This window comes from Triturus cristatus, chromosome 2_1 (genome assembly GCF_964204655.1).
Source record: "Triturus cristatus chromosome 2_1, aTriCri1.1, whole genome shotgun sequence".
Taxonomy (NCBI): Eukaryota; Metazoa; Chordata; class Amphibia; order Caudata; family Salamandridae; genus Triturus; species Triturus cristatus.
This window is the reverse complement of record NC_140581.1, coordinates 890,824,640-890,839,210: the sequence shown is the minus strand read 5'-3', so window position 1 is coordinate 890,839,210 and position 14,571 is coordinate 890,824,640. Positions and strand designations below refer to the sequence as shown.

Genomic DNA, 14,571 nt, shown 5'->3' with positions numbered 1-14,571 from the left:
TTTAACCTTGATCTGCCGAGTATCCCTTATCAAAATGTCTATACTTCCATTACTTGTTTTCCTTTTTATAAATATACCTATCAAAATCAACATTAATTTCTTTAAGGAGCTGGAAACTATGATTAGACAGTTTGTTTGGGGGGAAAAGACACCAAGGGTTAAGCTTTCTTCGCTATAATTAGCCATCAACCAGGGTGGATTGACCCTACCACATGTTCGTTTATATTACGAAGCAGCCTTTTTAGACTCATAGCCTGTCTATTGGTTCCTAACCATTTAAATGACAATTTTTTGTGTGGATTAAATGGTGCAGGAAGCTGGTTCTCAGATTCCAATATTTCTAAAAACTTCTAAACTTCCCAAAAGGACAAGATATAAGACGTTGAAGGATTATTCTATTAGACTTCAATTATTTTTTGAAAATGCTGGCTCTTCTGGGTTCCACTATTAAAAATTGGGAGAATGCAAAAATCTCGACCTCCAATTCCAATTTAGCCATCTAAGAAATTGGAAGGATTGTGGGTTAGAAGACCTAAGGCATTTCTTAATTCAGAACAGGGTAATCACTTGGCAAGAGCTGCTGATGAGGAGTAGAGACCAGAGGAAGCCAGTTTTTTTCTAATATTTACAGATTGTATATTTCTTAAATAGACAACATTTTTCTTTTAGTATGCAAACTAAACTGGTGACAGCCCTTTTTGGAGCAAAGCTAAGAGGAAGAGGGGTGGGGAATTGATATTATCTCTTGCGCAATCGTGGGCAACCCCCACTGGTGGATAAACATCTAGAAAGGGTAACTTGGGAAACGAAATGCACCCTCTCTAGCCAAGAACGGCAAGTCATATGCCAGTTAGGGAGTAAGGCTCTGAGAGCCGCTAATTTTAAAAGAATGGCCTTTCTATCCCGGTGGCTGGCATACTTTACACCTAAAGCACTTAATACAAAATACTCAGTAGTTGAAAATAGATGCTTCCGTTGCCAGGCAGAAACTGAAGGGCATTGGCTACATATTTTTCTTTACATGTCCTAGACTAGGGCCTTTCTGGGGAGAGATCTTCTCGGCCTTAAATAGGGCAGTTAAGAAGAGGGTCCTGTCAGAGACCGAGGTTACCCTTTTTGGAATCAGTAAAGAAAGGGCAAATTTGATAAAAACAGAGAAGACTTTTCTTTTTATCTCCTCCTTCGTTGCCCGCTCTTTGATTCTACAGAACTGGAGGTTGACGGAAGCACCCACTTACGAGAGGTGGCTAAACAAAATGAATCGGACTACGGCTTTTGAGGAGGCTTATGCGAGGCGGGTGGGTGCTTCCAAAAAGTTTAAAGAAATCTGGAAGTATTTTAGGAGTCTGGAAAATCAGATAGATTAGTAGTCTCATTCCAATAAGGAATTTAATTCCTTTTGAATTTTAGAGGTTGGCGGAATAGGAGATTTATGTTTGAGGGGTTTGGAGGTTTATTCCTGGGTTATTATAGCACTTTAGTACTCTGGCACTTAAGCACTTTAGCAATTTCTTACTCTAGTACTTTAAGTATGTCTGCAAGAATAAATGGCAGATATTTCTAAAAGCTGCTTCACTATTGGAATTTATGAAAAATGGTGTTGTTTTCGAACCCCTGATTTAAAAATGTTTCCCGCTCATACTCTATGCATTTATGAACCGATTTTATACATATGTTGATGTTTCGATGTTTCCCTGTTTTAAACACCTTTTGTGATTGATATGTTCTCGATGCTCTGCTCAATGAAAAATACAAAATAAATAAACATTCAGTACTTTGTTTTCAAGACAGCCCCATTGGCACTAACATTATTTAAATATTGTTTAAATAGACAGCAAACTTACCTAACACAGAAACAAAAGCAATAAAGCATAACATCATGAGAACAGACGCCGCCTTTGAATTCTGTTTTTTAAATTTTCCAAACATTTTGATGCATTTACTTTTCCATAAAAATGTTGAATGCTAAATTAGAAATTCTTAAATAGGTGAGATAGGGGTTAAAACACGAAACACTGATGTATCCCGAGTAAGCCCCACCCTGTCAGATCTGAAGGATACCATGTTTTAATTAAATAATTACATTTTTCTTTAATAAAATAAAATGCATATTATTTCTAATAATGTAATTGGTATCTATGGAATGCCAATCCCCTACATATTTTTATCTGGACTCCAACGAAAGCTAGTGTCTTTAAACATAGGAGGAAACTTTTGTTTAAGTAAGTATCCTGGCTGGGAGCTATGGGGGAAGGGGGGGCACACACCTAGAGGCAATTGAGGGAAAACAAATGCACACAACTTATTACTTCACAGGTACTTAAGAGAGAGATATACATGCAATGTAGGAATGTTAGATGTGTTGGTCTGTCCCAGTATTTACACAAATAACAATTTAAATACCACTATTTTGTTTATTTCTTTTATAGCGCTACTCATTCCAGTGCAGGGTGTCAGAGCGCTTTACATCACACATTATACATTGACAATCAATCATATGTCTGTAAATCAATGTGTAGGATGTGTTACATAAGACAGTGAGGGTTACAAGGTCCTTCATAGCTCACTGTGCTATATTACAAAGATTGCAATGTATTAACTGCAAGTAACAAAAGTATCTCTTTGTTAAAAGCAGTAGCCCATTTAACCATCTATATAAATCTAAATAAACCTATAACAAGCAAGAGTGCATTGCCTATTTAAATAAATGTGAAAAAATACTAGCTGCAGTATCTTTTTTTGCTTGCGACAAAATAAAATTGGGTAAATACAGATAAAATTACCCCAAAAATAAATATGGATGAATACAGATGGAAATGTTAAAAAAAAAAAAAAACATAACACCGGGAGCCCTAATTATCAATAATCAGCACTCCAGTGACAAGTTAGTAGTAAAACTGGACATGTCCGGTAAACGTGGCGCAGTTATGACTGACATGGACCCACCTCACACACACACGCGCACGCGCACACACACACACACACACACACACACACACACACACACACCTGTCAACACCCAAGCTGTGGTCCTTGGAAAAAACTGTGCTGGTGTTGGCGTCTTGTGTGTTTTAACAGCCGGTGGCATTCATTGCACCTCGTGGCATTTTGTACGAGTAGCATTTTGCCCATGGCCATCTTCCAAAGGCTTCTTACTGCGATAATTAAGTAGCACTAACGAGAATAGATGACTCAGGCCGCGGCAGAATGGCCACTGTGGCACAGCAGTTAATACTTAACCACGGGCCGCCTAACATGTTGGGGCCCTGTATGTCTGAAGTAGATGGTCTGAGTACTACACTGTGAAGTATCCTCACATCCGTGCGTGCCAAGAATTTGTATTTAATAAACGTTTAAAACACTTTTTTTTACAGGGTTATGATGAAGAAAAAGGAGGTGAAACATCGGCTGAAAGTCAGAACCGCAGCCCTGGTAGCGGGCATGGAAGCCTCCCCCTGTCCAGGAAAGCCTATGAATTTTACAACGCCCCCATTGTGAAGTTCTGGTTCCACACCGTGAGTTGCTTTCACTTCTAAAACTCAAGGGGGAAGATCTACAAGCCCCTTTCGCCACCAGTGCGTTACTTTTTGTGACGCACCAGCAGCACGTTTTGCTGCCCCATATTTACAAGGGCAGAAAAAGCCACCCTGCGTGACTTTTTCTGTCCTTGTAAATATGGCCCCTTTACACACAGCACTCTGCGTGAAAGGGGACGCTCCATGGGTGTTTCTGATTGTGTTCCCATGCAACCAGCCGCGGTCCGTGCAGGTAACAACAGTGGGGCCGTGCAAAGGGGGATTTCAAGGGACGATGCTGAGGGAAAAAAAAATATATATATTTTTTCCTCTCCATCGTACGTGGAAATAGCCCTTTACATTGCCCCACTGCCCGCAGCTGTTACCTGCACGGACCGCGGCTGCACGCAACACCCGTGGAACCTGACACATTTCCAAATTTGCAAGAAATCGTAAATCTGGAAATGCGTCTGAATACTACGCCTCCCCAGGGGAGGCATAGGCAGGTGCAACGAGGACAAATTTATTCATTTCTGATTGTTTATGTGCAGGAAGAGAAGCCTTCCTGCACATAAACAATCATCCCCGTGAAGCAGGCATCCTTGCACCATGGTGCAAGGATGCCTGCGTGGGCGCATGGCAGCAGTTTGTGCTGCCCGCGCAGGGGGAAGCACAGAGATGCAACATATTGTTGTAAATGTGTTGCAACCCTGTGATTCGAAACTAATGCAGCGTGGCGCAGGAAAATGACTTGCTGCACCGCGCTGCGTTCGTTTATTGTAAATCTGCCCCAAGGTTTCCGTCTCATGCTGATGCATGAGGGTGTCGTACTCACAATCCTTACTTCTGCTCCGAGGACAGCTTTCATTGCACATACTTCTGAAATGTTTCCATCACACATAACCTTCTTTGGCACATTATGGTCCACGTGTACCTAGAGCAGAAAGCGCACAAGGATATGGTGGTATTTTCTTAAGGTACATTAAACCGGAGTTTAGAAACGGGGGAGGCTTTTCCTGCTGTGCAGAAGGGTACACATGTTTGTGGATAGGTTTTGTCCCAAAATAGTGTTCATGGCAAGATTGTGGATTTGATTGGTTCGTTTTAAGCCCTCTGGATGTTTTCATATGTTTTCATATGTGGCATCAGATCTTCGTAGTTCAAATTTCAGTATTCTCTTTCCTTATAAAGTGTTGGTGTGTAATTCATTGTGCCTGTCGAGGGCCAGTCTAGATATGATGTTTTTGGCGCGCAAAACGTAAGGAGGTGGAAGAATCTCTTGATATCTATAATTCAGCCTTTACCGGCGCTTCAAAACATAGGAAATGTATGCTTGAAGGGGGCTATGGAGAGATGAGGGGCACTTTTGCCAGGTGGCAGGGATGGACTCCGATGGGGGCAGGGGGTCCAAAAAAGATTGTCAAACCAGGCGCCACCAGCCCTGTCACCAAAATGCACCAGTCGGAACCCAGCCTCTCGACTCGTCAACTCACTGAAGTATTGAAATGTGTGTCCGCTACTCACTGGCAGGATTTATTAAAGAGGGGCACGCAGAATGAAACACTTCTGCCATGCCATGTACATGTGACATGTTTGGTGTGTTTTGCAGATGGCGTACCTGGTGTTCCTGATGCTGTTTACATACACAGTGCTTGTAAAGATGGAGCCCCGGCCTACGGCACAAGAGTGGTGTGTCATTGTCTACATTTTCAGCACAGCTATCGAGAAAATCCGAGAGGTATGACCTAGATGTGGTTTTACTCTGGTTGCTCTTGTTTGCAGACAACACACTAATATGTTGGTTTTCCGAAGACAGTTGAAGACAGCATACTACACATATATTGCAGTGTCGTTCACTTGCTTGGAATGGTTTTGACCGAAAATATAAATACTTGGCCAAATGTTGTGTACTGAGTATGCTTTCTACCTGTGAACTCTAATTCCATCATACACCTCCGTTTTGACTTTCTGATTGCCATACCATCATTTGAACCTGGAACCGTGACAGTTCATAACTTTAGATATCTCCATACACTCTTAAAGAAGTCTGAAAATAAGAGCACTCTCTATGGTCACTAATGGCTAGATCACAAAATGTTTTGATTTGTGCTGTTTTATGTCTTTCTGGTAAGTTAAAGCAGCACTTGCTCCCAACAACCTTTACCCTCATATCGTGAAAACAGGATTCTGGAGGTGGTAATGTGTGACAAGAACGTTTGTGCATATTTTTTTGTGGTTTATGGTTGTGGTGGCGATGTGTTCTGTTTTTGTTCTGCTCTGTGTTCGTGCTGCATTATTACAGTGTGATCTTGTTGTGTTGTACTGTCATTGTGGTATTGGGTTTTGTTTTGACTTTTTTGTGATGTGCACTGTTATGTTTCAGTTGTGTTGCTATGTTGCTTTCTGTATGCTCTTGTTATGTTCTGTTGATTTTTCAGAAATGTCGAGTAATGCTGGTACCTTTGACGCCAAAAGCAGCACATGCTTTGAAAGTCCCTGTGACAAGCAACCATTTACCATTGTCAAAAGTGGTAAATAGCGTTGTTTCAGCTCTTCAACTATTGAAGACAACAGTCAGCCCCAAAATGTGGCAGAGACCGCTTACCTAGCGCCTCTGTGCTCACTCTATTTGATACAGCTGTGCTTGACATCATTGCCCACAGTGCTCACCACATAATCATTATTATTCTCTAGACCAACCCCAAAAGTAATCTCATGCCATTACATGATACAGCTCATGGCTCCAACTCAGGGTTTTTCTTCTCGTAGTGACTCTAATTTATACTTATTTGCTAGTATGTGCTAATATGTAATCCCTTATACACATCCCATGCAATCAGTCCATCTCCTCGATCTAACAATCCTAACCTTCTGATCACTCATGGAACATATGTATTTATACCGGTTAACATAATTGTGATCCAATAATACATGATTTTTTACAGCAAATTTAGTCATAAATGCAGATTCACAGGTTAAATATCACAGTGCTAAAGTTAAATCCCATGTTGTTACCAAAAGAGAAGGGATCATCATGATAATCTTAACTTTCACTGCTCTCACTAGGGTGTTTCCTATACAAATGTGCTCAAGCTCTCCTTTAATATCTCTTGTTAGTAATGGGATTTTTGGTTGGCTGAGTCATGCACCCAGGCCAGGCAGGAACCACCACTCTAGTCAGGGTAAGCTAAGTACACACTAAAAGTTAACCTGTGCTCACCTTCTGGTAGCTTGGCACAGAGCAGTCATGAGGTAATGGGTAAAGAGGTAATGGGTAAAGTATTTGTGCAACACATAGGCACATAGTAACACAATGAATACAACACAAAAAATACTCCATATAGGTTTATAAAAATAGATGATTATATTATGAACTAAACAAGACTGAAACGACAAACTTCCAATGTACAAAAGTTGAGATATTGAATTTTAAAAGAATAAATGGAGTAAAGCTCTTAGAAGCAAGTAACGCTAAAAAGGTTACTTTAGGTCCCGCTGGACTGGGGCAAAGTCAAAATTCGGGCTGACCTCGTGGAAGCGCATGCTGGCTACAGGATGCATGCTGGCCCTGGTGGACAAAGTACCTTTCCTGGTCACAGGCAACGAGATGCGTCGATCTTCTTCCTGCAGTGAGGGTGATGCGTCAGTTGCAAGGACAGGTGCCGGAGTTGAGAGGCGTCCAGCGATGTGTCAGTTTCTACCATGCAGCTGAGGGGATATGTCGATCTCACCAAACTGCAGCAGCGGAAATATGCTGTCCGATGCGTTGATCTCTGGAGTCAAAGCGCTAGTTCCAATGCGATGCGCTGATTTTTCTCCTGCAACCAGGTCGATGCGCCGATTCTGCTACCAGCAGACAGGGGATGCATCGAAATCCATGTTGCAGGTATCTGGACCACTTTCAGTTAGCACAAGAGCAGGGGTAGGGACTTTGATATCCCTGAGTCTCTAGCAACATGAGGCAAGCCAACAAGCCCTTGGAGATCACTTGGAGTGAAGGCAGAGTCCAGCTCTCCTTCAGCAGAGTCGGAGAGCAGCAGGCAGCAGGGCAGCACAAGAGAAAAGCAGGCCTTCCAAGTCTGCAGTCCTTTAAGCAGCACAGCAGTCTTTCTGACAGAGGTTCAGTTCAAGATCCAGACGTGTCTGATTCTAGGGGGTCAGAAACACAGAATTTGTACCCAAAAGTGCCTTTGATGTGGGGGTGACTTCAGAGTAGCTCTCTTAAGTGCACAAGCATCCCTTTCAACCCAGTCCTGTGCCAGGCTATCTGTGGGGAGTAATCAGTCGTTTGTGTGGGAAAAGGACATTGCCTATTCAAGTGAAGTGTTAGCCCCTCCCTTCCATCCTGCCCAGGAAGGCCATCAGAATGCAGATGTATGTAGATGGGTACCAGAGGCGCAACTAGAGCCAAATTTCAGGGGGGCTACTAAAATTGTTTTGGGGGGGCTCATTCTTCCAGCAATAGGCAGAGTGGTGATGCAGGGGCTCTAAGAAGAGGTGAAAAACAACAAAGCATCATTAACAAGTTAATGGTTTTTTAAAGACCTGTGAAGTACTCTGGTGCGGCTTTGTGTGCCCGGGAAGCTGTCTCAGCCTGGCTGCTACACACGGCGGGGGCGCTGAAGCCCTTTGAGTCCAAAGGGCGTTGCGCGCCTGATGGGTACTCAGACACACCTAGCCTTCCTGTGTTGTGGCTGCCTATAGGGAATGCGTAAAGTGTAACTGTCACCCATCCCAGACTTGTATTAGAGACAGGCTGTCAGGCACACAGAGCTGTAAGTGTTGAGAAATGTCCACTTTCATAAACTAGTTTCAAGAACATGGGAAACCATAGAATCATAAGAGACCAAGGGTAATACGCAATTAAATGAACAATGGTCCCTAAGCATTACATTTTTGTACCCAATATTTGTGAAAAAATAATAATTCCCATTAATTGCTCCAGTGACTGTAAAGAATTCGATTTATTTCCAGAGTCAAAACAAACAAAAAACATACAAGGAATATACCCCCGCCGGAGTAAATCCCAAAACAGGTGTTGAAAACAAAACAAACCAAAAATGGAAAACATACAGGCATGGCAAAGTGTGTCCAATAATGTACAATAGTTGGGTCACTTATATAAGAAAACAGTTCACTTATGCACCCAAAGGAAGTTTTATACCTAATCCTGCAGGACAGAGTGTGTGTCGATGGAGTTTCGATCCCGTATCAATATGGGATCATCATTAGGACAATTAATCATATGCCTGAAACAAAGCTAAGTAGTATAGTAAAACATAAAACATCTGAAATGTGGATGGGTTCACTCTTCTGTCTGTGTTTCCACCCATGAGTGCTGCATAGCATCCTTCCCCTGGGGTGAATTATGAACATTCTCAAACATAAAGGTTTGAGCACAAGAGAAACAATTTTGAGCCATAATGAAATTTCCATATCCTTCTTCATCTATTCTGGCTCGTGATGCCATGGTTTCAGACAGTTAAGTCGTGTGTATTCATTAATAATGATTTTACTTATTTTGTATTATTTTTTCATAAGTCCCTCATCAAACACAGAACCCATGTATAATAATTATTTCTGTACCTCTATAAGAAGCACAATTTCGATTAAATTAGGTGCAGTTGAGCCAGCTGGGCAGGGATCAGGTTGCAGCAATGAGACACGGATCTCAGGCTCTGCCCTTGCGTGTCACTACTGGTGAGGTTTCCAACACGGATCTCAGGATCTGGCTTTGTGGGCCACTACTTCTAAGGTTTCTGTTAGAAATGGAGGTCTCTAATTGGCAATGGTGTACACCTTTGTCCAAATAGGGACCCTTGCTTCTGGTCTGGGACAGGGGGATACACTCCTGAATTACCCCTGCTCACCCTCTTGGTAGCTTGGCACGAGCAGACAGACTTATCTCAGAGGCAGTGTGTAAAGCATTTGTGAAAACATACAGTAATACAGTGAAAACAATACAAATGGACACCACACCAGTTTAGAAAAATAAGTAATCTTTGCTAGACTTAACACAAGACCAAACGACAAAAATCCACAATACTGTAATAAAAATATGACTTTAAAATGGTAGAAATAGCTTAGTTCAATGTAGATGGTAAATGCAACACTTTACTCTCAAAGTACCTTGGATGCATCACACAATACAAACAAAAGGTACGCAGGGAAGGTGATGCGTCGGTTTCTTACCGAAGAGGAGGTGATGTGTCGGTTTCTTACTGTGATCCGATGCGACAAGATGGCGCCTCGATGCGATGTGACGATCCAGTGCGATGTGACAAAATGGTGTCTTTGATGCGATGTGACAACGTGGATGCAATGCGTGCACGCCCGAAGGCCATGCGGCGAAATCGATGATCTTTAGAGGGTGTGACCGGCACTCATATTTGTCGACTAGCACCAATTTTTTCTCATCAGACTTTGACCCAGAGCAAAAGAGAGAAAAACACAAAAGGGGAAAGAAGAGGAAGACTGTAAAACAATGACAAAGAAAGAAAGCAAGCAGGGATGATAACAAACCTGAAAGAGTGAGATAAATGGACAGGGAGTGTCAGAAAGAATAATACAGTAGAATCAAGATTATCCAGTATTAGGGGTGTCTTTCATAGATTCACATGCCTGAATCATTCCCCGTCGTCGAGACGGGAGCCTCCGGTACATAAAAAAGTAATGTCCTATAGACATACATAGAAAAAAATAGGCCTAAGGGCCTCCCCTTAGCCGCCTATCATAGTCCTTATGTAAAAAGGACCAAACTCCTAGAGCCAGCCAATCAGCTATCACCTCCCTCTAGAACCTTCCTGGCAGGAGCCTCAGTCCCTCAGATTTTCTACCGCACGTTGTGCTAGGGAGTCTCCAGCCTGAGTTCTCCTCAGGATTTCTTTCAAACCAGATTATTCACGATTTTTGGTGACTTTCTTCTTCAGGATTTCAGCACTGACTACTTCAGGCCTCTTTTTGCTGCAGTGAGTGTTTATTTCATCTACAACTCCTGGCATGTCTGACTCCCAGAAGAAAGCCCTTTTCAGGGCTTGCTCTTCATGTGGGAAGAAGAGGCTTCATGTTGACGACAAGCATGAACTATGCTTGTATTGCCTTTACCCGGACCACGTCCCTAAGGACTGCAAGATATGTAGGTCTTTTCCACATAAGACCTTGAGAGACAGGGAGGGCCGCCTGCTTATCTGGCTGGACAGGCTCAAGGACAAAGACAGTGTGGTTTCCTCAGAGGCGAGCTTTTCCGGGGCTTCTGAAGTCTCCCTGAAGAGGCCGAGAGTGACATCTCCTGGCCCCTCAGACGCTCCTCCTAAGAAGACGCACAAAAAGTCTTCAGAGGCAAGATCTTCGAGATCCTCAGCGTCTGATAAAGTCTCTCTCACTTTCAAGAAGCCTACTCTGTCGGCCTCAAAAATTGCGACACCATCCTCTGCGCAAAAAAGGCCATCAGGACACGTCTCCACAGCAACGACGACGGTGTCCACGTCCACAGCGGCGTCGGCCCGCTCGTCGACGACGACGACTCCATCATCATCGTCTGCAGGTACCCCTATCTCGTCTATTATACTTCTGAAACCGTCGTCTAAATCATCGTCGACGACGAAGATAGTCCCGTCGAGGACCTCGTCGACGAGGAGCCCTCCGTCGACGGAAGAGTCGACGACGAGGATATTGATGACGAGCGCGTCGACGACGAAGGCATCGTCGACGAAGATGTTGACGAAGATGTCGACGACCAAGGCATCGTCGACGAAAGCGACGACGAAAGCGACGACGAAAGCGTCGACGACGAAAGCGTCGACGACGGAAGCGTCGACGACGGAAGCGTCGACGACGAAGGCGTCGACGACGAAGGCATCGACGACGAAGGCATCGACGACGACTGAATCGTCTACGACCACATCGTCGACGAGGACTTCGTCGACGAGGAAAATATCGTCGATGGGGACGCCGTTGGTGTCAGCCGAGCCGTCGACGGGAACGTCGTCGTCGTCCGTGGGACGGAAAACCACGGCGATTTCTGTCCAAGGATCTGCTTCCAGACCACAGATTACCCCGGAAACAACATCTCCAAGCAAGGTCCAAACCAATTTACCTCTGGAGATCCTGCAGAGTGAAGAGTCCGAAGAAGAGTTCTTCCAACAGGCTACTTCCCCTTCCGAGCTGTTTGTCAAATGCCAAAGCACGGACGAGGAGCAGGAAGATTCAGGCGCGCAGGAGCGCCCCGTCCAGGAACAAGTCCGCACGGAGGTCACCCCAATGGTCTGCCTCCCTCTGGCAATAGTTAAGGACCTCAAGTTCCTTATCAGGGATTACAAACAACGTTTCCCGGAACCACCAAGACAGGATACAGGGGTCCCAGTGCCAGCTACAAACACCCCAGCGACAGCCCCAAGGCAATCACGGCCGGTAACGCAGGTCGGCCACGAGCCGCCACCTCAGGTGATAGACTCAACGGATGAGGAGGGGGAGGAGATGGAGGAAGGTGAGGTCCAGGGAGACCTGACGGACCAGGATGACGATGAGCAGGAGGACTATGTAGCATCTTCACCACCTTCCCCACAACCGCGCCAGGCGGATTCACCACCTGTGGATATCGGGGAATTTCATAAGTTAGTGGAACGGGCTGCGACGCGGTTCCATATGGTCATGGAGTCGACGGAAACCGAATGCTTCCTCCATGACTTTAAGGAGCAGACGAAGAAGACGGCCAAATCCATCCCTATCATTGACTTCCTCTGGGACCAGGGAAAGAAGTTGATGCTGACGCCAGCTTCAGTTCCTGCGGTCGTTCCGCGCCTGGATAAGAAGTATAAAGCACCGTCCACGGCGCCAGCTTGCCTGACTGGCCACCCGAAACCAGATTCTGTCGTGACCCAAGCGGCCCAGAAAAATTCTCGAAATCCATCCTCGCCTCTGTCAGCACCACCAGACAAGGAGGGCAGAAAGTTAGACACAATAGGCAAAAGGTTTTCAACCACTTCGGCAATGACCATCAAGGTGGCCAATTCCATAGCCCTTTTAGGGCGTTATAACCGCCAACTTTGGGAGGATATTGCCCCATACTTAGCAGAACTTCCGAGTGCCGTACAGGATGAGGTGAAGGCACTCCTTTCCGAAGGCCAGTCTTCTGCGGCAGAGATCATCGACTGCGCCATAGATGTAGCCATGACAGGCTTCCGTCAACTGGCTGGGGCTGCAGTCCTGCGCCGCCAAGGATGGCTCAAAGCAACATCGTTCAGGCAGGAAGTGCAAACGAAGGTGCTAGATATGCCCTTCGATGGGCAGCATCTATTCGGAGATAAAATTGACGAGGCGCTCCAGGCCATTAAAAAGGACACGGACACGGCTAGAGTGCTTGGAACCTTACAGGCACGGAACCAGTCCTTTCGGGGCAACAAGTCTAGAGGTCAGTCTTCCTACAGAGGATCATTCCAGAATAAGTCCTCATATTCGTTCCAGAATAAGACCCAGTACCAGCAAAAGCAACAACAGGGCCGACAATCATCTTACGGAAGATCCAATTTCAGGGGTAAGAACCAGAAAAGGGGCACCGGCGGACGCCAGTGACCGCTTACTCCAGCCAGTCCAGCTACCATCTTCTTCTTCACAAATTGGAGGAAAATTGACCCATTTCCTAAAAAATTAGCGCATCATCACCTCAGATCGTTGGGTACTCCAACTCCTCAGATTCGGCCATTCCCTAGAATTTACCGCCATCCCGCCTGCAACCCCTCCCCGCAAGTCTCCACACAGACATCTGCGGCTGCTGCTCCGGGAGATATCGGAGATGTTAAGGAAGGGAGCAATAGAGCGAGTTCCATCAGCTCAGAGGGAGAAGGGTTTCTACTCCCGTTTCTTTCTGATACGCAAGAAAGAAAAGAAGTGGAGGCCCATCCTGGACCTCAGAGCACTCAACTCCTTCCTAAAGAGTCAGTCGTTCAGGATGGTGACGCTCCAAGAAATCCTAGGCATTCTGGAGGAAGGAGACTTCATGACATCCTTGGATCTTCAGGATGCTTACTATCACATCCCGATACTCAAGGGGCACAGAAAGTTTCTACGCTTCGAAGTGGCAGGACAACACTACCAGTTCAAGGTCCTTCCGTTTGGCCTCAAATCCGCTCCGCGGATTTTCACCAAGTGCCTTTCTCCTGTGGCAGCTTTCCTACGTCAAATGGGTCACCAAGTTTTCCCCTACCTAGACGACTGGCTGGTCAAGGCGCCTACGGCCGTAGGCGCAACCAAATCCTTCAACGCTTGTACCAATCTTTTCCAACATCTAGGATTGACGCTCAACCTTCAGAAATCACATATGTCCCCAACGAGAAGCATTACCTTCCTCGGGGCTACCTTGAATACGGAATGCGCAAGAGCATTTCCCTCAGACGAGAGAAAACACAGGATCATATCCCTGGCCAAAACGGTGCAATCAAGGAAATCCCTGAGAGTTCGCACCTTCAAGGCACTCCTGGGGATGATGTCTTCCTGTATACTACTCATCCCTCACTGCAGGCTGCGGATGCGCCCTCTGCAGGAGGCTCTTTCGAACCAGTGGACTCAGAGTGCAGGTTCGTTCGAGGACATTATAAGCATAACACCGCAAATATCCAGGAGTCTCGAGTGGTGGAAGGATACCAGAAACCTCTCGAGAGGACTACCGTTCCTGCTGCCAGCAGCACCACTGGTAATCACCACAGATGCATCTCTAGCGGGTTGGGGAGCTGTCCTTCAGGACCTCAGAGTCAGCGGCAAATGGTCGGATCTGGAGCAACGCCTCCATATAAATCTGCTGGAGTTGAGGGCTGTGTATCTAGCTCTTCAGGCCTTTTTACCACGCATCCAGAACTCTCAGGTGCTCGTCAGAACGGACAACACCACGACGATGCATTACCTGAACAAACAGGGAGGAACGCGTTCGCTCACGCTATCGCGCGAATCGCAGAAGATCTGGAACTGGCTTGTTCTCCAGGGGATTACGCTCAGGGCGGACTACGTCCCGTGAAAGGACAACACCATTGCGGACGCCCTAAGCAGGCAGAAATCTCTCTCCCAC

General features: G+C 45.4%; 1 protein-coding gene across 3 annotated transcripts in view; it reads left to right on the top strand.

Moving 5' to 3' along the window:
• Nucleotides 1-14,571, top strand: part of TRPM6 (transient receptor potential cation channel subfamily M member 6) — a 671,614-nt gene that overhangs the window by 377,703 nt on the left and 279,340 nt on the right. For all 3 annotated transcript variants that reach the window (XM_085633062.1, XM_085633061.1, XM_085633064.1), the window contains 2 exons: nt 3,375-3,515; nt 5,125-5,253. In XM_085633062.1, the coding sequence (XP_085489188.1) occupies nt 3,375-3,515; nt 5,125-5,253 (270 nt within the window). The remainder of the gene's footprint in view (nt 1-3,374; nt 3,516-5,124; nt 5,254-14,571) is intronic.